The following is a 22,382-nucleotide window of genomic DNA, read 5'->3' as shown; positions in this document are numbered from 1 at the left end:
CCAACCGCTGCTGCTCCATCTCTGATCACCGGCTGTAGCAAAACTCGCAGGCCGCTGTGCACCTCGATAGCACGTTCCTTCTGATGCACGGTATCGTGTCACAGGAAACGTGCTACCGAGGTGCAGAGCGGCCTGCGAGGTTCGTTACAGCCGGTAGGCTGTTTTAAAGAAGAGGAGCCACATACTGGACAGGGGGAGCAGGGAAGAGGGACATGGGAGCAGGTAAGAAGTGGTGCTGGACAGGGGGAGCAGGAAGAGGGACAGGTGGAGCAAGTAAGGAGTGCTGCTGGGTAGGAGGAGCAGGGAAGAGGGACAGGTGGAGCAAGTAAGGAATGCTGCTGGGCAGGGGGTGCAGGGAAAAGAGACAGGGGGAAGCAGGTAAGGGGTGATGGTGGACAGCCGAGGGAAGAGAGAGACAGCAAGAAAGAAAGAGACAGAAAGCGGCCAAGGGGGGGGGGGGAGAGAGAGAGCGAGCGAGAGCGAGAGAAACACACATCTATTCTGCACCTGTTAATGTAACGGGCTTAAAGACTAGTAAATCTATAAAGTATTTGGGTATCAAGTTGACAGCGGACTCCTCCACTCTGTGTGATGCTAACTTTCCAGCTCTCTAACATCATTTGTTTCAGGAATTGGATAGATGGGAGGGGATGATAGGTTGGCTGGAATACTGCAAACAGAAGGCAAGGGAGACGTCCTTTCAACCAATGACAGTCTTTATTTGAAAATATTTGGGGGGGGGGGGTTGTCAGGAACGGCTCTGTTGCTTCAGGGGCTTGAAGGAGGGAGATTTGTGGCTGCCACAGATGCTTTGAGGGCTGGAGGGGGGTTGTTGGGTCAGGAGCACGACTTTTGACATTGTTTGAGAAGCGCAGTTGACAATTTATTTTGCTGGTTGGTTAAATACTAGTTAACTGAGATTCTACTGTAATATATATATGTGCTGAGAAGTGAGCTGCTGCACATTTCAGAGCTACCACCAGTATTTATTGCTTTGAGGTGTTAGGAGCAGATCTCGGGCATTAGCATGAAACTGAACATCAGATAGTGGCTACTTATCTGTGGCACATCTGATCATGTCCGACAATCCACCAGTTGTAGATGTAGATTAACTTAAGCATAGAGGCAAATTTGAGTAAACCACATATAGAACAACAAATTAAATTAAAAATAATTCCAAAGTATGCAGGTACTTTCAATGAAAAACTACCCAAGTATCACCTTTCACAATGGCTATGCCTCAGTACTCTGAGGTTATGAGTTCAAATCCACGCTGCTCCTTGTGACCCTGGACAAATCACTTAATACCCCAATTGCCCCAGGTACATTATTGATAGATTGTGAGCCCACTGGGCATACAGGGAAAAATGCTTGAGTACCTGAATAAATTAATGTAAACCGTTCTGAGCTCCGCTGGGAGAATAGTACAGAAAATTGAATGAATGAATAAAAATATCAGACAGCAACAGGGAGGTACAATAGCACATAGATTTTTGGAAATCCCATGTACAGTCACTCCTTCCTCCTCTTACCTCCGAAAATCTATCAAAACCACTCTGTTTGACAAATTCATCACCTAAACAGACCAATCCGCGCTCACTACGCTTTTTTCCCCCCCTACAAACCTGAAGCAATCTTCAGGCAATTCCTACCCCTCTCTCTTTCCCTCCCCCTTTCAACCCCTCTTACATTTCCTCCCCTACAACCCTTTTCTTCTGTAACATTCCCCTCATGCATTTGTAATTTGCTAATGTCCAGCCTTCTTTCGATGTGAACCACCTAGAAGTCGTCCGAGTATGGCGGTAAAGAAAAATAAAGTTAATAATAATAATAATGATAATACCTCCTAACATACACACCCTGAGTGCCTCTTTATAACTAAGCTAAAAAAGTGCATGCAGGATAAAGTCAGCAGTTTTTGTTAGATGGGGCTTAGTTTCAAACAAGCCAGTTTACTTGGGTATAAATGATATTAACCCGGGTAAAGGGCTTTCAAAATTACCCATTACAGTGAGCAGCACTATATATTTTAACTTTACCTAATTGGTGCAAATTCCACAGCTGATCCCATTCTAGACAAAAAAAAAGAAAGAAAAAAAACATTAAACAATGAAAATATTTCACTCGTTTTCTTTACTATTCCAAGTTCCGGTTTGAAATATGCCCCATTATTTTAGTAGCAAGAGCCTCTAACAGTAACTTACCTCGCATATGGTACCACACCGCTGCCTCCCAGTCCTTTGCACTTGCAGACTCCTGGCATACTTGAGGCTCTGTCTCTGCTGCTACCTCAGGCATGATGTTTGGGAGGACGAGGGGCAGGCTCTCTCCTGCAGACACTGCCTGCCCAGCATTTGGGTCATTGATGAAGGAGAGCCCCCACTCATTCTGAAAAATGGCACCCAGGTGCTCTTTATTTTGGGAATATCTACAGGGTGGAGAGCTAGGGGCACTCTGTCCATTCTCACTGTTGGATGAGGAGTCCAAACGATGTGGTACAGGCTCTGGAGTTGCAGGAGATGAGGGGATACCTGAAGTAGGGAGAAAAGCAGTAGAAATGGCTGTAGTTGTGCCAGTTCGATATGGATCATTTTGGCTGGTGGACAGCACACAGTTGGGCAAGCTGTTAGTGGTCTTCACTGCTGAGGCAGGCACCATGGTGGTTTTGGCTGCTGGGACTGCAGCAGGCTCTGGGGTCCTCTTCTCTAGATTTTCTTTCACCTTACTAGCATAGCTGATCTTTGGCAGAGTGCGTGCACTACTACTGTCCACTGGGAAAACTGGTAGCTGCTTGAAGAGTGACCAGGTCTCCTCTCTCCCAGCTGTGGTGACAGCTGGCTTCCCATCCATTTCTTCAAGCAGCGGAGGGGAATCTACATCTGCTGATGCTCTATGTGGGGATGAGGGACACCCCTCAGTCTTCACACTGCTGATATGTACAATTTGGGGATCAGTGGAGTTGCCCTTCAACTCCTCAGATGTTCCCAACAACTCCTTAGTCTTCTGCACTCGTGTGGAACTCCGGTTCTCAGTACTAATGCCACCAGATTGCTGAAACCGATAACCATTGACTGCATTATTCTGCCGAGGAACCCAGTCTCTCCTGTACTTTCTCTCAAAGTCCCTAAAATTCCTCCTGAAGCCAGGCTGGAAGGGCCCCGAACGGTCAGTATAGTGTGATTGGTGCCGGTGGTAACTGTAATGATGGGCAGGTGGTCTCTGTGTCTGGCGGGGGACTGTTTCCCGCTCTGAAATCTGAAGGTTACGGATATTCATGCTGTTGGATGGACTCAATGGGGTGCTTTCCTCAGTTCTACTGGACATTGCTTCAATCTCTGGGTCAGGACCGCACCAGTTAGTGTCCCAGGGCCCTGGGAAGGAGGAAGAAAGTTGGATTCAGTGAAAATCCAGATGACAGAAAAATATTTACCCCTTAGTCAGATAACAGGAGCTGTTATTCAATGGACAGAGATCCTCTGTACTTTAGAAAAATCAGAAATACATATAAATTGATTTAATTTTATATACTGCACCATTTACAGACTAGACATACATAATTTTAAAAATATCAATACAAAACATTAACAACTAATAACTGCTTCTAGAATTCCCTTTAACTAGCAATGCTTATTTTAACAGGGGTGAAAAACAAATTCTAGTCATCAGGTGACCTGTAGACTTAAAATTCAGCATCTGGCAGTGCCTAGAGTTGACCACTGCGAAGGGCTGTCAGGTAAAATTTGCCTCTTTGTGGAAGTTATCAAAAATCTGCAATAGAGTAGACACCCCAGATGATGTGAATAACATGAAGAAAAACATAGTGGAACTTGAAGAATGGTCTGAAATTTGGCAGCTAATGCTGTCATGCATTTGGGCTGCCAAAACCCAAAGGAATGGTACAGTTTAAGGAGTGAAGAACTTATGTGCACAACAGAAGAGCAGGACTTGGGTGCGATTGTATGTGATGATTTTAAGGTGGCCAAACAGGTTGAAAAGGAGACTGTGAACGCTAGAAGAAAGCTAGGGTGCATAGGAAGAAGTATGGCTAATAGGAAAAAGGAGGCATTTGATGTGCTTTTATAAGATTCTGGTGAGACCTCATTTTGTATATTGTGTACAATTCTGGAGACCACACCTTCAAAAAGATATAAAAAGGATGAGTCCAGAGGAAGGCTACTAAAATGGTGTGTGGTTTTCATCATAAGGTGTATGAGGACAGACTTAAAGATCTCAATATGTATACTCTGGAAGAAAGGCGGCAGAGGGGAGATATGATAGAGATGTTTAAATACCTACGTGGCGTAAATGTGCATGAGTCGAGTCTTTCATTTGAAAGGAAGCTCTAGAATGAGAGGATATAGGATGAAGTTAAGAGGTAATAGGCTCAACAGTAATCTAAGGAAATACCTTTTAACTGAAAGGGTGGTAGATGTGTGGAACTGTCTCCCAGAAGAGGTGGTGGAGACAGAGACTGTCTGAATTCAAGAAAGCGTGGGATAGGCATATGAGATTTCTTAGAGAGAGGAAGAAATAATGGTTACTGTGGATGGGCCAATTGGTCTTTATCTGCCATCATGTTTCTCCGTTTCTAAGTTTAATGTACAAGCAGTGGACTACTTTATTCAATATTTTACAATAAAGGAAACAAATAATGTAGTTGCATTTTAACCCTTGCTACATACAGTGCATTTAAGCCCATCTCTCACACTGCAAGGAAAACCCACTCCACTAGCTTTTCTTCCAAGAAATGAAACTATTACATATCCAAAAGCAGTCAGCTGCAGAAATGAGCAAATCACATTAAAGAATAAGAGAGAAACCACTTCCCAATAAATTATAATGGCAGTTTAACATTTGTGATCAACTTTTAATTCCCAACCTAAGTTCTGCTTAGAACAGCTAATATTTGTTAAGAGAATGGAGACGATTAGGGATATATTAACACTGAACTCATAGCAGCCATTTTTTTTTACTAGGTAGACTGCACAGGTGTGAGTGTAGAAGGATCATTCCTGCCTCGGCTCATAGCTGGACCACCAAGAGACAGGCCTTCGTGGGGACCTAGAGGGGATGGGAGGAGGAGGAAGGGGCGGGCTTGTTGCAGAGCGGGCACAAAGGTTACCACAAGGAAAGGATGGAGGAAGGAATCGGTTGCTCCAGCTTCCTGCACCTCTGGACAGCAGTAAGGACTAGGACAGAGGGGTGGGGAGGGTGTGGGCGATAAAGGCTAGCTGCAGAGCTGGCAGGCGAACACCTTGGGGAATGGAGGGATCACTTCTACCCCAGTATTTAAACAGAATATAAACCATCAGTTTATTATATGAGTTGACATCTTTCCCCCCACCCAAAAAAAAAGGGGGGGGAAGAGATGTTATCTCAGTTTATATTCAAGTATATACGGTAAGTGGAGACAGGAGCTAAGACAATGGGGAAAGCATTAAATATCATTACATTAAATGTGAATGGGCTAAAATTCCAGAATTCTTAAAGGCTACAAAAGTGGAGAGCTATTATATATTTGGAGAAATCACACTTAAAATATTAGAGATCAGAGGCTGATGTATAGTAAATGGTGCCTTCAGATTTATGGCAGCAAGCTATAAGGTGTATAAGAAAGGGAGAGTGGGAATATTAATATCCAAGGACTGTAAAATAGAGAAGCTGTTATCAATTTACTTTTGAATGGATGTAGGTTCACTATGTCAGGGATATATGCTCAAAACACTAGACAAGGACTCTTCTAGGATAAGCTGAAAAAGATGGGGGGGAAGGACCAGCTGATCATGTGTGGAAATTTTAACTTAACTCTTAATCCACATCTAGATAATTCTAAAGGAGGGGAGGAAGGCTCAAAGAGCCTTGGGAAGAGTGTAATGCTTGGTTTTACTAAGCAGCGCAAGAGTATTTTACTGTGGGCCAGTGAGGTTAGTATTCTGATACTCAGAGGAATTCATTGAGCGTCAGAGCATTTACCTCACCAGCCAGTGGTAAAGCACAATTATTTACCGTAACAGGTGTTATCCAGGGACAGCAGGCAAATATTCTCACTGATGAGGTGATGTCACCGATGGAGCTCTGGTATGGACCACTTTTAAAAGTGCATCGCCAATTTAAGACTTTAGAAAGTTCACGATAGCCCGCACTGCACATGCGCGAGTGCCTTCCCGCCTGATGTAGGCACGCGGTCCTTCAGTTAAGATAAGAAGCCAACCCGGTAAGGTGGGTGGGTTGTGAGAATATCTGCCTGCTCTCTCTGAATAACACCTATTAAGGTAAGTAACTGTGCTTTATCCCAGGACAAGCAGGCAGCATATTCTCACTGATGGGTGACCTCTAAGCTAACAAGAATGGGATGGTGGGAATGTTGGCCCTTAGAAGAAAGACTCCAGATAATAGTGAGAAGTTAATGTATGAACTGAGGACCAGGTGGCAGCTTTACTGATTTCCTCAATGGGAGTAGATCTAAGGAAAGTAACAGAAGCTGCCATAGCTCTAATTTTGTGGGCTGTGACACGACTTTCCAGTGCCAGTCTAGTCTGAGCATAATAGAACAAGATACAGGCAGCCAGTCAGTTGGAAATTACGCTCTTGGAAACAGGATGCTCCAACTTGTTTTGGATCAAAACAGACAAAGAGTTGTGGAGAAGTACGATGAGGCTTTGTCCTGGCGATGTAATAGGCCAAAGCACGCATACAGTCCAGAGTGCGCAAAGTGCATTATCCAGCAGGATAATGAGGCTTAGGAAAAAACACTGGCAGAACAATCAACTGATTGAGATGAAACTTAGGATGCGTGCGTAGAACCACTTTATCATGGTGAAAAACTGTGAAGGGTGGATCTGCCACCAACACTTTTAACTCACTGACCCTCCTGGAAGAGGTGAGAGCAATAAGGAAGACAACTTACCAGGTGAGAAACTCGAGATGAGCTGTGGCCATTGGTTCAAATGGTGGCTTCATCTAACTGGAAAGCACCACATTAAGGTCCCAGATGATAGGCGGAGGCTTGAGAGGTGGTATAACATTGAAAAGTCCTTTTATAAATCTGGACCAGAGGATGAGCAGTGAGAGGCTTTCCCTCAACTGGTACATGAAAAGCTGTAATAGCGCTCAGATGGATTCAGACAGATGTAGATTTGAATCCAGAGTCAGACAGATGAAGCAGATAATTCAACATCAAATCCATTGATAAGGAAGTGGGATCATGATGGTGAAGACAACACCAGGAAGAACATCTAGTCCACTTTTGTTGATAAGATTGTTGGGTGGCTGGTTTCCTGGAGGCTTCAAGAATATGTTGAACAGGCTGAGAGAGATGCAAGTCAGATGGATTCAGCCTGAGAGAAACAAAGTTTTCAGGTGTATTAATTGCAGGTTGGGATGTAGAAGTGATTCCTGATGCTGAGTAAGCTGAGTAGGAAAAACTGAAAGAGGTATGGGCTCCTGGGAGCTGAGTTGAAGTAGAAGGGAGAATCAATGTTGCCTGGGCCATGGAGGAGCAATGAGAATCATGGTGGCTGCCTCTCGTTTGAGTTTGAACAGAGTCCTCAACATGAGAGGAATTGGAGGGAATGCATAGACAAACAGGCCTGTCCAATCCAGGAGAAAAGCATTGGCTTCCAGAATGGAGAGGAGAATAAAGTCTGGAGCAAAACTGGATGATTGTGGGGAGCCGCAAACAAGTCCACTTGTGGAGTGCCCCACTGAGCAAAGATGGACTGGAGAGCTGCAGAGTTGAGTGTCCATTTGTGAGGTTAAAGAATTCTGCTGAGGTTGTCTGCTAGGGAATTCTTCTCCCCCTGAATGTAGACAGCCTTTAAGAAAAGGTTGCATGTCGTCACCCATGTCTAGATTTTTTGGGCCTCCTGGCATAACAGGAGAGAGCCCATGCCTCCTTGCTTGTATTTGTAGTACATTGCTTCTTAATTGTCTGTGCGAAGGAGGAGGACTTGAGGGCAGAGATGATGGAAAGCCTTGAGGGCATAATACATCACTCTGAGATCCAGGAAACTGATGTGAAGTTTTTGCTCTCTGGTGGTCTAGAGACCCTGGGTCTGAAGATCATCCATATGTGACCCCAAGCATAAGGGGATGCATCCATCGTGATGACTTTGTGATGAGGGGGTAAGTGAAAAAGGAGACTTCTGGATAGATTGGAGGAGGTCATCCATCATTGAAGCAACTGCAGAAGAGATGATATTACAGATATATGTTGTGAGAGTTGATCCATTGCTTGAGACCACTGAGACGCAAGGGTCCACTGAGGAGTGCGAAGGTATAGTCATGCCAGTGGTGTCATATGCACAATGGAGAGTGGTGTCATATGCACTCGGGGAGAGTGTGGCGCAGTGGTTAAAGCTACAGCCTCAGCACCCTGGAGTTGTGGGTTCAAACCCAAGCTGCTCCTTGTGACTCTGGGCAAGACACTTAATCCTCCCATTGCCCCAGGTACATTAGATAGATTGTGAGCCCACAGGACAGACAGGGAAAAATGCTTGAGTACCTGAATAAATTAATGTAAACCATTCTGAACTCCCCTGGGAGAACGGTATAGAAAATTGAATAAATTAAAAAAAAAATATGGCCCAGAAGAACCATCATGTGTATTGCAGAGATGGACTGAAGCCTTTTACAACCAAACACGGAATCCTGCAAGGTTCCATCTTGTCGCTATTGCTTTTTAACATCTTTATGTCGCTCCTTCTGACGGTGGGCCAATCTATTGGCTTTACTACATTTGCATATGCTGACGATGTGCAATTAATCCATTCTATTGATCTTAATAATAGAGGATGTTGTATCCATAAACCACAAATTAGAAAAAATTAAATCATGGTTCAATTCAAAACAAATTGTCTTTTTTTTAGAATTGAAGACTAGCGTTTAGCTAAAGATCCGGATAAGCTTTGGTGAATATATCATATGTTTGACTTATTTTTTACCGGTTTGTGATTTATCTACTGGCTTGCTGATTTATTCTTTTGCAGCCTCTTTGTCCCCGACCCTGAATAAATTTTTGAAACGCGTCGGTGGGGAACAAGGCACATCCGGTTAAAAGCTAAGTTATTATTATGCATTGAATAATTTTCTAATATTTATTACATTTTATAAATGAGCACAGACACTTTATAAATTATTTATAATGCAAATGCAAATAGTTGCACACTCGTTTAATACATCACACTCTCAAAAGTTCCAGTGAGGACGGCTACCACACAATGTATGGTGTGGCATTCTGAGTAACATCGTGTGATGTGAATATTTATGCAATAGTGGAATATTTATGATTATTGGACATATTGTGACATTAGTGTCTATATTTTGCATTGACAGAACCTTCTTGTCATACCATCATTAAAAATCAATCAACATGTTGCGTTCCAATAATTTTGCGGTTAACGTCCCTTCTCTTTGGAATTTGCTGCCCAATCAGTTGCGCAGTGAATCCACAATAAATCAATTTAAATTAAAATTAAAAACATTCTTATTGCAGGATGCTTTTGGACAATAACTGTCCTCTTAAGGACAAAATCAAGCTTCATTGCTTTTTACCCTAACCTATTGTTTTTTTCCCTTTCATTGTACTTTTTCTCTCACGACTGTAGTTCTCTCCTCTCTTCCCTACTGTCTGAAGTTAGTCCATACGTCTTATTATGCATCCTTTTGGTATTATTTAGTATCCCTAACTTTTAAATTTGTTTTAATGTAATTTTTATATTGTACACTGCTTAGAAACCTGATTAAGCGGTTTAAAAAAATCTTTTAATAAAACTTGAAACTTGAAGCAGTTGCTGACAAAATCGGATGAGAGCATGAAGGCGATCTGGAGGGAGAAACGCTCTCATGAGAGTGGTGTCTAGGATAACTCCAATGAACTGAAGATGTTGAGTCGGAATGAGATGGGATTTGGGGAAGTTGACTTCGAATCCTAGAACCTGAAGAAAATAAATGGTCTGAGATGTTGCTTGGACCACTTCCTGAGATGAAACAGCCTTGATCAACCAATCGTCAAGGTAAGACTTGGAGGCTGTGTGATCGGAGAGATGTGGCCACTATAATCAGGCACTTCGTGAAGACTCTGGGAGAAGATGCCAGGCCGAAGGGAAGGACCTTGTACTGGTAGTGACTTTTGATTTATCTGAAAACGGAGATATCTTCTGGAAGCCGGATGAATTGGAATATGTGTGTAAGCTTCCTTGAAATCCAGGGAGTATAGCCAGTCATTCTGATTAAGGAGAGAATAAATTAGGGTGAGAGAGAGCATCCGAAATTTCTCCTTGACTAGAAATTTGTTGAGCGCTCCAAGATCCAGAATAGGTTGTAGTCTTCTTTGGAACTAAGAAGTAATGGGAGTAGAATCCCCGATTCTGCTGAGAGAGAGGAACTTCCTTGATGTCATTCAGCAGGAGAAGGGATTGAACCTCCTGGAGAAGAAAAGAGGACTGTGCAGGATCCAAAGCAGACTCTTGGAGGATGGTCTGGAGTCAGGGTGTGAAAATGGAGAGTGCAACCCTGACGAATGATGGTTAGACCCAGAGGTCTGATGCTATGAGCTCCCAGCGAGCGAGGAAAAATTGGAGATGGCCTCCGATGGACTGAGGCAAAGACTGTAAGAAGTTGATGGTGGCTTTGCTCTGAAGAGACACGTCAAAAAGGCTGTGTAGGTTTTTGGGGAGCAGCCTGTGGTTTGTTGTTGTTGATAGGGTTGCCGTTTCTGCCTTCTAGGTTGAGACTGAGCAGGAGCTGCAGGCTTAGAAACAAACAATCACTGGTAAGAAGAAGCTGGTCTGAAAGGACAAGAAGGTGGAGGCTTCTTTTTAGGCTTGACCAGAGTTTCCCATCTGGCTTCATGAGTGGACAACTTTTGTGTAGCTATGTCCATGGAGGGACCAAAAAGCATGGTCATGGAGCATTGGCAAGCCGATCTTGATGGTTCACATCCAGTTCAGACACCTGAAGCTAGGCCAGATGTCTCATGGCTACGGACATGGCTGCAGCACAGGAGGCAAGTTCAAAAGTGTCGTAAGTTGAATGTACCATATATTTCCTCAGCTGAAACAGATCAGAAATGTGATGTTGAAAAGCAGGAAGTTTGCGCTCTGAAATGTATTTCTGGAACAGAAAAATCTGTTTAAATCAAGTACTTGAGGTAAAAATAAAAATAAAAATTGTAACTGCCAGAGCGGTTGGCTAACATGGCATTTTAGTAAAGGCGTTTGCCAAATCGATCCATGGCTTTGATCTCTCTGCCAGGGGGTAAAGATACGCAAGCACTAGCCTCTGAAGACTTCTTTAAAGTAGACTCCACCAGGAGAGACTCAAGTGGAAGTTGGGGTTTGTCAAACCCAGGATTAGGAACCACTCTGTACAGAGTATCCAACTTACAAGGAGCCACAGGAATGGTAAGTGGCGTTTCCAGATTTTTATAAAAAGTTTCCCGTAAAATGTTATGAAGGGGAAGCTTGAGAAGTTCCTTAGGCAGTTGATCAAAATCTAAGGCCTCCAAGAAGTGTTTAGAGAGTTTGGAGTCAGCTTCCAGTGGAATGGATAAAGTTTCCGACATTTGATGAAGAAACTTTGAAAAAGATGAGTTTTCAGACAATACAGGGGTCTCCTAAGAGAAATGTTGTGGTGAATCATCAGAAGAACCCACATCTTCAAAAAGAAGAGGACCCTGTTCAGAGTCTCCCCACAAGTCTGAATCCTGAACAGAATGAGGATGGTGCTGAGAACTCAGTGCCGAAGCCTCAATATGCTTTAGCTTTTGTAATGCCTTCTGGGACCGAACCAGAGTCGATTCCGGTGATGTCTGTGTCGAGGACGACCGATGTTAGCGAATTCAAGGTGCCGATTCCCTTATGAGAAGTGTCCATTGCAGGTGCAACCGGTGTCGAGGGCTCAGACCGGACTGGCACCGGGGGAATCAAGTGTCGCCATGGGCACAAGTTGGGTCAGCACCAGCATTTGAAAATTCTCACCCAGTTCTTCCCTAAGCAAATTATCAATTTTTTGCTTGAGAGTAAGCACCAGTACCGATGGCTTTTTCACCAGTATCTTCGGTGCAGCTCTGCACTCTGGTGATGAGGAGGCCGATGACGAGGCACTCACCAATATCGGAGCAGAGCACTTTTTGAGCTTCTTCGAGGTTGGCAGGACTGGGCTCACTGCTACTTTGACCTGAGGCCCAGAAGGGGTGGGGGGAAGGCTGCGACACCAAAGGCGTTTCTGTCGGTGTCGACTTCAACTGTGATGTTGAGTTCTGTTCCATCCCGATGCCGAAGAGAAGTCGCTGTTGAATGAGGCAGTTCTTCAAAGTTATTTTCTGTAAAGAAAAACAACGGGAACAGGTCTCCTGACAGTGCTCAGGCCCCAAACACTGGAGACACCAGCTTTGCAGGTCAGTCACAGAAATGGGGCGAGCACACTTTTTAAAAATCCATCTGCGGGCGGGACATCGAAGGAAACAGGGCCCCAGCAAGATCAAAATCAGAGGCCAAGGTGGTTGAACAGGCCCCACCGAGCTGAACCCGCGAGAGGGAAAAATCCAAAATGTTTACTTTTTTTTAGACAAAGTAAAGAAAGAAAGAAAAAAAATGACTGAAACAGTCAAAGAAATCTGCGAGAGCGGGAAGGCAGCGAGAAAAAATTTCAACAGCCGTTGAAAACGCATCTTCTTAGCTCCGCAGAAACTAAGGGACTGCGTGCCTATGTCGGGTGGGAAGGCACTCGCACAAGCGTGGTGCAGGCTATCGCAAACTTTCTAAAGACTTTAAGTGGCGATGCACTTTTAAAGTGGTCCGTACTGGGGCTCCATTGGCGACGTCACCCCATCAGTGAGAATACTCTGCCTGCTTGTCCTGGGATAAAATGCTCTTAAGCTGCTTAGTAAAAGGAGCCCTAAGAGAGGTAAGGAAACAGCTGAAGTTAGTGGATGCATGGAGATTTAAAAAATGAGAGGAAGGAGTATTACTTTCGGGTGCACTGTAGCTATTCCAGAACCTAGGCAGCTGTGGAACCATAGTATGGTCAGAGCACAACACAGTGAGTTAAGATGAAGTTGGTGCCAACTGGTAAACCAGCAACATGTTTTTGGAGACTAAAGATACAATTAGAAAGGTTAAACAGGATTTGAGGGAATATTTTCAACTCACCAACATGAGACAGAACACAATTAGGAAGGGATAAAGGCTTACAATTAGGAGGTATCTTGATAATGGAGGCTATATATCTCAAAGAAAGAACATGAAAGGAGGAAATTAGAAAGAGGGTCTGCAGCTGTACTGTTGTCAGCAACAGCGCATTTCCCCTCAGATGTCTCTTTTCTAAGCTGAAGAGCCCTAATATCCGTTCTTCTTATGAGAGGAGCTCCAGTCCCTTAACCATTTTGGTTGCTTTTTTTTGAATCTTTTCTAATTCCACTATATCTTTTTTGAGATATGACAAACCACAATACTCAAGGTGAAGTCACACCATGGAGCGATACAAAGGCATTATATTTTTCTTTGTCTTAATTTTTTTATCCCTTTCCTAATAATTCCAAGCTTCCTTTTTGCTTTTCTGGCTGTTGCCACACACAGGACAGAAGATTTCTGTGTAATGACCACAAGGAGTAGCCTAATGGTTAGTGCCTGAGAACTAGAGGAACTGGGTTCAATTCCCACTGCAGCTCCTTGTGTCTGGGCAAGCCACCTAACCCTCCATTGTCCCAGGTACAAAATTAAGTGCCTGTATTTCATATGTAAACCGCTTTGACTGTAATCACAGAAAGGCAGTATATTAAGTCCCATCCCTTTGTCCTTTCTTGGATGCCGACTCCTAAGGTAAATCAAACATCAGGAAACTGATTTGGATTATTTTTTCCCAATATGCATCACTTTGCATTTGTCCACATTAAATTTAATCTGCCATTTGGATGCCCAGTCTTCCAATATCCTAATGTCTTCCTGCAAGTTTTCAGTCTGCATGCACTGCAACAACTTTGAATAGTTGTGTCATCTGCAAGTTTACTTATCATTCCCATTAACATTTATAAGGGAAGATTAGGTTCTTACCTCAATCTTCTTTCCAGTATAAAGAAACAGGAGTCTTGACCAGTGGGTTTCTTTACCCACAAGTTTAGCAAAAGGAATCACCGACAGCTTTTCAGTTTTGACTGTCAGTGGGCAGTGCTCTATCTCCTCAGTTCATTTCAAAGCAGGTGATCACCCCTAAGAGGAGAAATATCAAGCAGGGCATGGGGAACTCCCCAACCAAGACTTTTCTGCTCTGCAACAAAGACAATTAAACCCCGTGAACTTAATACCAACAAGGTAGACCTAAACAAGCCACCTACCTGAATGCAACCATCACTAATGTTTATAGGCTCTCCCAAAGACTTTGCCATAGTGAGCCATCGCATCGGTTATTGTACTTGCTTGAAGATGAATAAAAAGCATCTTTATGCTCTCTTGACTGCTCCAAGGCAAGCATTTTGAGATGCACATATGAGTCTAAGAATAACCAGGCTAAATTGACATTTGACAGGGCAGGCGTCAAGACTTGTGTTCCTTTATATTGGAAAGAAGATAATCGAGGTAAGAACCTAATTTTCCCTTCCAGTGCAAAAGGAACACGAGTCTTGACCAGTGGGATATACCAAAGCTTTCCCCCCCAAGTCTAGGGTGGGGCAGATGAGCCTGCTGCTAGCACTGAGGACTCAAAAGCGGTGTCCATTTGTGCAGTCATTTCCACTTCATAAACTTATGTGAAAGAATGGTAAGTCATGTAGCTACCCTACAAATCTCCTTAGGCAGAACTGCCTAGGTCTCTGCCCAATAAGCAACAACCCTTCTGGTGGGATGTGTCTTCAAGGAGATTGGCAGTTGTTTACCACCACCAATGTATGCAGATGAAACAGCCATGTGGATCCTTCTAGAAATAGAAGTCTTAGATGCTGGCTTTCCCAGTCTGCCAGGGCTGGTGGGTACAAAAAGATGCTCTAAAATATGAAAATAATTCATCATTTCGAGAAAATGGAGAACTCTCCTCCTGTCCAGTAACTCCAAGCTTTGTCCTTTTTCTTTACACCTACAGCCTAGAATGCATACAATCGGTCTTACACTTTTGGCTTAAAAGAAGGCACCATGCACCAAGACATACCAGCCTCCGTAAACCTGAGGAATGGCTCTCTGCAAGACAGAGTCTAAAGCTCTAAAACCCTTCTTATTGAGGCTAAAGCTACCAAGAAGATTGACTTGATGGTCAAATCCATCAGCGACGCCTTTTGAAAGGGCTTGTATGGGGCTTTACTGAAGGCCTGTAGTATAAGTTAGGATTCCACATTGGAAATGGTTGTAGTGTGGGGAAGATGCAACTGCAACACTCCCTGGACACATCTGGATGAGAAGTAAAGACCTTCTCCACTCAAGCCCTAAAGCACGAGAGGTTTGCTACCTGTAACTTGAGGGAGTCAACTGCTACACCCTTTTTGACACTATCATCAAGAAAACAATAGGACCGTGGAAATCAGAGCCCTAAAAGGCCCTACCTTCTGTTCCGCACATCAGTGCTGAAAAGACTTCTGTTAATTCACTGAGGAGTCTGTACAATAGGTGCTCAATCCATACCCGCAAACCAGGTACTGCAGAAGGCCACACATTATTTTTGCCCCCCCCCCCCCCCCCCCACATAGGAGAGGATCACAGAGACCCCTACAGTTAAGTCTAAAAGCAATCAAACAACACTGGAACAAACATACATAGAAGGGGACATGAGGAACTTCCCCACAAACATTATTCTGTTGTATGAATCATCAAACGCCATTTGCCTGTCTTACTTCTGAGATGAATAGAAGATGATGAAATTTAGCAAGTATTAAAGACATACAACATATCAGATATGGATGTTGTGGCACATCTCAATTTGGAGATTTAGCCATATCTTTAATAACAATTTCTCTTCACACTGAGTGAGGTGAAGTTTTGGATTTGTCAAGTCACTTAATCCCCCATTGCCCCAGGTATCTTAGATAGATTGTAAGCCTGCCGGGACAGACAGGAAAAAATGCTCGAGTACCTGAATAAATTAATGTAAACTGTTCTGAGCTCCCTAGGGAGAATGGTATAGAAAATTGAATAATAGAGAGGGCAGGCCTTACAGACATCACTGTGGATTAACAGAAAGGAGATAACCAAAGATAAGAACCTAATCTTCCATTCTTTATATTCACTCCAGAGTCTGTACGATAGGCGACGTACTATAGCAATGGCAACATCTAGGGTGGGACAAAAGAGCCTGCCTGCAAATTGAGGCCCCCAAAGCAGCATCAGTTCGAGCAGCCACATCCACTCTGTAAAACCTCATGAAGGGAAGACCAAGTAGCCACTCCACAAATCTCAGCCAGATGAACTGCTCAAGGACTCTGTCCACGAAGTTGCGACACTCCTGGTTGAGTGAGCGAACTTTGAGAGAAACCGGCAGCTGCTTACCAAAGGTAATGGAACCGCATAGCCATTTCATCAACTTACATCTTGCAATAGAGGCCTTGGATACCAGCCTACCACGCCTGGATTGACTAGTTAGGACAAACAACAGACAGTTGAATTCATTGGTTCTTTCTAAGAAGTGAAAACTCTTTGCATGTCTAGTCTCCATAAGATCTTATCTTTCTGCTCTGGTCTCATGGGACGAAAGGCAGGCAGACAAACTTCCTGGTTGTCAGGGAAATCAGAAGCCACTTTCAGAAGAAAAGGAATTGTACGGATAGATACCCCTGCCTCCGTGATCCAGAGAAAGGACTCTCTAGAATAGAGCCTTCAGTTCAGAAATATACCTTGCTGAGACAATCGCCACGAGGAACACTGTTTTGACTGTAAGGTCCAGAGGATATGCCTCCTTAGGTGGCTCAAAAGGAGCTTTAGCAAGCCCCTTCAGTACAATATTTAGGATTTCACATAGGAAAAAGCTGTTGTAGGGGTGGCTGCATGTGAAGTGTTCCTTGAGAAGTCTGGTCACATCTGAATGAGCTGTAAGTGAACTGGAACTGCTGTGCACCCAAAAACAGGAAAGGCCTGCCACCTGTACTTTGAGGGAAGCTGTCACCGGGCCTTTTTCTAGACCAGCCTGTTGGACGGCTAAGACCACTGGAACGGGAGCACACAACAGCTCTATTTGGGTTTCTGGAACAACACTGCTGGAAAGCCTTTCAAGCTTTGGCATAAGCTACCATATTAGAGGGCTTTTTGAACCTCAAAAGACTGGCAATGACTATTTCAGAGCAGCCCATTTGAATCAAAGCCTTGCACAAAAGCCATGTCGTAAGACCAAAGCACTGGGGGTTCTCCATAGGAACTGGTCCCTGATTGAGAAGGTCGCGATAAAGAGGGAGCTTGAGATTCATGTCCAACTCAAGACAGATGAGATCCACATACCATGGACAGCGAGGCCAGTCCAGGGCCACTAGGATCCCCTGGTCTGGATGAGTTGCAATCCTGTGGATGATCTGACCTACTACGGGTCAAAGCAGAAAGACGTAAAGGAGTTCCCAAGTTGGCCAGGGCGGAACCAACGTGTTTAGCCCTAAGTATCTTGGCTCTGATCTTCTACTGAAGAAGTGCTCGACTGTCGAATGCTTAGCTGAAGCCATCAAGACTATTGTTGGTCTGTCTTGACACAAAATGAGACAGAACTCCAGGTGTGAGAGAGAGACCACTCTGCAACCGAGAAAGTCTGCTTGCACATTTTCCACTCCAGCCATGTGTGCCATAGAGAGAGACTGAAGGTACATTTCCTCCCACCGGAACAGTATCTGTGCTTCCCGAATCAAATGAGTACTTTTGGTGCCCCCCTGCCGATTCACATAAGCCACTGCAGTGGTGGTGTCAGAAATACCTTTACCACTTTTCCTTCCAGGGTCTTTTCCCAGAGTTCAACACTAGCCACAAAAGTGGTCACAGAGATGAAGTGGGAAATTACAGGCCAATAAGCCTCACTTTGGTTATTGGAAAAATAATGGAATTGTTGCTGAAAGAAAGGATAGTGAACTTCCTAGAATCTAATGGGTTACAGGATCCGAGGCAACATGACTTTAAAAAAGGTAAATCGTGCCAAAAACGAACCCAATTGAATTTTTTGATTGGGTGACCACAGAACTGGATCAAGGACATATGCTAGATGTAATTTACATTTTATTAGTGATTTCTATTCCGCCATTACCTTGCAGTTCAAGACGGATTACAAAGGAGTTATCTGACCATTTTCAGAAGAATTGACGAGTACAGCAGGTTGCTTCAGAGAATTGGGACAAGTCTTGCGGTGTTAGTTTGTCTTCAAGGATTTCTTGAATAGCATGGTTTTTATTTCTTTTCTGAACGATTTGTAGTCTGGGGTCATTATCAGTAAATTGGAGAGTTGGTAGTCTAGTTTTTCTGCTTGTGTGGCTAGATGGCCATCGTACAGTTTTTTTGTTTGACGTCTCCAATTGGGGGATGCGTGAACCTTTTGTGGGTTCTCCTATGTCTGGTTGAAGTAGTTTGGATTAGGTGGTTGTTTAGGTAGGCTGGGCTGTCTCCGTTTATTGTTTTAAATAGTAGGCAGTAGAATTTGAATAGTACTCTTGCTTGTATTGGGAGCCAGTGTGAGTCGAGGTATGCCGCCGCGATGTGGTCGTGTTTCCTCAGTGAATAGATAAGTCTTAGCACTGTGTTTGTAGTTGTTTTATCATGGTTGCTTTGCAGGGGAGATAGAGTATGTTGCAGTAGTCTAGAACAGTGGTTCCCAACCCTGTCCTGGAGGACCACTAGGTCAGTCGGTTTTTCAGGATAGCCCTAATAAATATGCATGAGAGAGATCTGCATATAATGGAAGTGCCAAGCATGCAAATCTGCTCCATGCATATTCATTAGGGCTATCTTGAAAACCCGACTGGCCTGGTGGTCCTCCAGGACAGGGTTGGGAACCACTGGTCTAGAAGACCTAGGACTAGGGACTGGACCAAGAGCTGGAATTGTGTTCTGGCAAAGTGTTGCTGAAAGAAAGGATAGTGAACTTCCTAGAATCTAATGGGTTACAGGATCCGAGGCAACATGGCTTTACAAAAGGTAAATCGTGCCAAACGAACCCAAAGTAGTGAACTGGATTAGAAACTGGTTGTCGGACAAATGCCAGAGAGTGGTGGTTAAGTTGCTCAGAGGAAGGAAAGGTGAGTAATGGAGTCCTTCAGGGTTTTGTGCTGGGGCTAATCCTGTTCAGTTTGTGAATGACATTGCTCAAGGGTTAGAAGGAAAGGTTTGCCTTTTTGTGGATGATACCAAGATTTGTAATAGTAGACACTGAGGAGGGAGTGGAAACATGAAAAAGGATCTACAAAAGTTAGAGGAATGGTCTAATATCTGGCAACTAAAATTCAATGCAAAGAAATACAGAGTAATGCATTTGGGGACTAATAATCAGAAGGAACCATATATGCTGGGAGGTGAGAGGCTGATATGCATGGATGGGGAGAGGGTCCTTGGGGTCTTATTGTCCGAAGATCTAAAGGCAAAAAAACAGTGTGACAAGGCGGTGGCTGCTGCCAGAAGTATGTTGGGCTGTATAAAGAGGCTTAACCCATAGAAGACAGAAGGTATTGATGCCCCTGTACAGGTCGTTGGTGAGGCCCCACTTGGAGTATTGTGTTCAGATTTGGAGACCGTATCTGGCGAAGGACATAAGAAGACTTGATAGGAGGTTTGTTCCAAAAGACGTACGAGGAGAGACTTGAAGCCCTGAATATGTATACCCTAGAGGAAAGGAGGGACAGGGGACATATGATTCAGAATACTTGAAAGGTATTAACGTAGAATAAAATCTTCTCTGGAAAATGGTAAAACCAGAGGGCATAATTTGAGGCTGAGGGGTGGTATACCCAAGAGCAATGTAAGGAAATTCTACTTTACGGAAAGGGTGGTGGATGCCTGGAATGTGCTCCCAAGAGAGGTGGTGGAGAGGAAAACGGTGAGAGTTCAAAAAAGTGTGGGATGAACACAGAGGATCTAGTCTGTGTCTGTATATGGCTGCTTGGTTAAGGATGGGTTCTGGAGGGCTTCAATGGCTGGGATGGTGTAGATGGGCTGGCGTGAGCTTTGACGGAAACTTCAGTAGTTGGAACCTAAGCACAGTACCGAGCAGAGCTTTGGATTCTTGCCCAGAAATAGCTAAGAAGAAAAAAAATTTAAATAGAATCAGGTTATGCAGACTGGATGGACCAATTGGGTCTTTATCTGCCGTCATCTACTACGTTACTATGTAACCATATGGCTCGAAGCTCTAGCCGGTTGATCAACCATCTCTTTTGATGGGGAGTCTACTGGCCCTGAATGAAGCGGTCTCTGCAATGATCTCCCTAGATGGAAAGGCTAGATTCAGTCATGGGCGTTATCCACTCCGTGATTTGAAGGGACCACCGAGACAGGAGAGACTCCTGTAGAGGCCGCACGTGTACCCTGGCCCACAACCTGCAGGAAGGCCACTATAGAACCCAACACCTGAAGTGAAGTGGGGGTCAGAAGCATGAAGAAATCCATGATCTGTTTTTGGAGCTTCAGTTTGCATGGCTCAGGAAGAAAAACATGACTTTGTACCGTGTCGAACTGAACTCCCAGATATTCCAAGGTCTGAGAGGGCATTAAGCTGGCTCTTCTTGAAATTGACAATCCAGAGGTGCTGCAGAAAAGACACCACCATCCCCACTGCCTTCTCACACTCCAGCTTGGATGGAGCCCTGCTCAGCCAGTCAACCAGATAGGGATGAACTTGGACCCCCATTCTGCGGCGGTACGCTGCTACTACCACCATCACTTTGGTGAAAGTGCAGGGGGCCGCTGCCAGCCCGATGGGAAGCGCTGCACACTGGAAATGTTGGAGAACATGAAATGTGTCAGACACAGGACCTATTTGTTGATTTGTTGGAGCTTTGGTCCTCGACCTGGCAGCTGGGCTTCAACACTAAGAAATGCAAGATCATGCATCTCGGCAGCAGAAATCCGTGCAGAACTTACACCTTGAATGGTGAGACCTTAGCTAGAACTTCAACAGAACGAGACTTGTGAGTGATCATCAGCGCAGACATGAAAACTGCTGATCATGTGGAGAAGGCTTCATCTAAGGCAAGACAGTTGTTAGGTTGCATCCGCAGGAGTTTCGTCAGCCGGAAGTCATAATGCCATTATACAGAACCATGGTGAGGCCTCATTTGGAATACTGTGTGCAATTCTGGAGGCCACACTACCGAAAAGATGTGCTGAGAGTAGAGTCGGTGCAACGGATGGCCACCAGGATGGTCTCGGGGCTCAAGGATCTATCGTATGAGGAAAGGCTGAAAAATTTGCGTCTGTACTCACTCGAGGAACGTAGGGAGAGAGGAGACATGATCGAGACTTTTTAAGTATATTACCGGCCGTATCGAGATGGAAGAAGAGATTCTCTTTCTCAAAGGACCCTCGACCACAAGAGGGCATCCGCTCAAACTCAGGGGCGGGAAATTTCATGGCGACACCAGGAAATATTTCTTCACCGAGAGAGTGGTTGATCCTTGGAATGAGCTCCCGGTGCAGGTGATTGAGGCAAACAAGAGTGCAAGAATTTAAGAGCAAATGGGATGCCCATGTGGGATCCCTTAGAGCAGTGGTCTCAAACTCAAACCCTTTGCAGGGCCACATTTTGGATTTGTAGGTACTAGGAGGGCCTCAGAAAAAAATAGTTAATGTCTTATTAAAGGTACTAGGAGGGCCTCAGAAAAAAATAGTTAATGTCTTATTAAAGAAATGACAATTTTGCATGAGGTAAAACTCGTTATAATTTATAAATCTTTCCTTCTTTAAAAATAGGCAGAAATAATTTATGGGGATATAAAATACAGATGTTCCCTGTTCTTTCATGGGAGACCCAAAAGTGTCGCCGTGAATTTCTTTTGTTGAAACCAGGTGTTGTTTCTTTAGGTGCTACTTTTTATTTACGACACCCTTGTAAGTGTATAGTGCATCATCGTACAGTTAAATATGTTTTCTTTGAGCCTATTCAATTGACCTCTTTCTTAGCGTTATCCCGTTTGGAAGCAGAAAAATCTTAAACCCTGGATTATAGATTAGCTTCTGTACTCAGCTCTATAGCCATTATTATGCTTAAGAATGTACATTAAGTTCAATTCTTTTTCTTCTCGCTAAAGTATACCTTAGATCTTATAATATGAGGACTTGAGCATATTAGCTGCGATTTATCTTTATGTTATTTTATGATTTTCTTGATGTACATGTAACTGCTAATCTTGCTTTCTGTACAAGTTATTCTTGGTTGGTTGTTTTGAAAATTAATAAATATAATAATAATAAATCTTTCTTTTTGGCTACGTCTTAATAATAATAATATTG

At 43.9% G+C, this 22,382-nt stretch overlaps 1 protein-coding gene across 8 annotated transcripts in view; it reads right to left on the bottom strand.

The window, feature by feature from the left end:
* LOC117361256 overlaps window positions 1-22,382 on the bottom strand; it is a 72,932-nt gene that overhangs the window by 30,249 nt on the left and 20,301 nt on the right. For all 8 annotated transcript variants that reach the window (XM_033946342.1, XM_033946341.1, XM_033946343.1 and 5 more), the window contains 2 exons: window positions 2,205-3,371; window positions 2,040-2,072 (listed from right to left, as the gene is read on the bottom strand). In XM_033946342.1, the coding sequence (XP_033802233.1) occupies window positions 2,040-2,072; window positions 2,205-3,371 (1,200 nt within the window). The remainder of the gene's footprint in view (window positions 1-2,039; window positions 2,073-2,204; window positions 3,372-22,382) is intronic.

Source organism: Geotrypetes seraphini, chromosome 5 (genome assembly GCF_902459505.1).
Source record: "Geotrypetes seraphini chromosome 5, aGeoSer1.1, whole genome shotgun sequence".
Classification (NCBI taxonomy): Eukaryota; Metazoa; Chordata; class Amphibia; order Gymnophiona; family Dermophiidae; genus Geotrypetes; species Geotrypetes seraphini.
The sequence above is the reverse complement of the archived record's forward strand: the minus strand, read 5'-3'. Positions and strand labels throughout refer to the sequence as shown.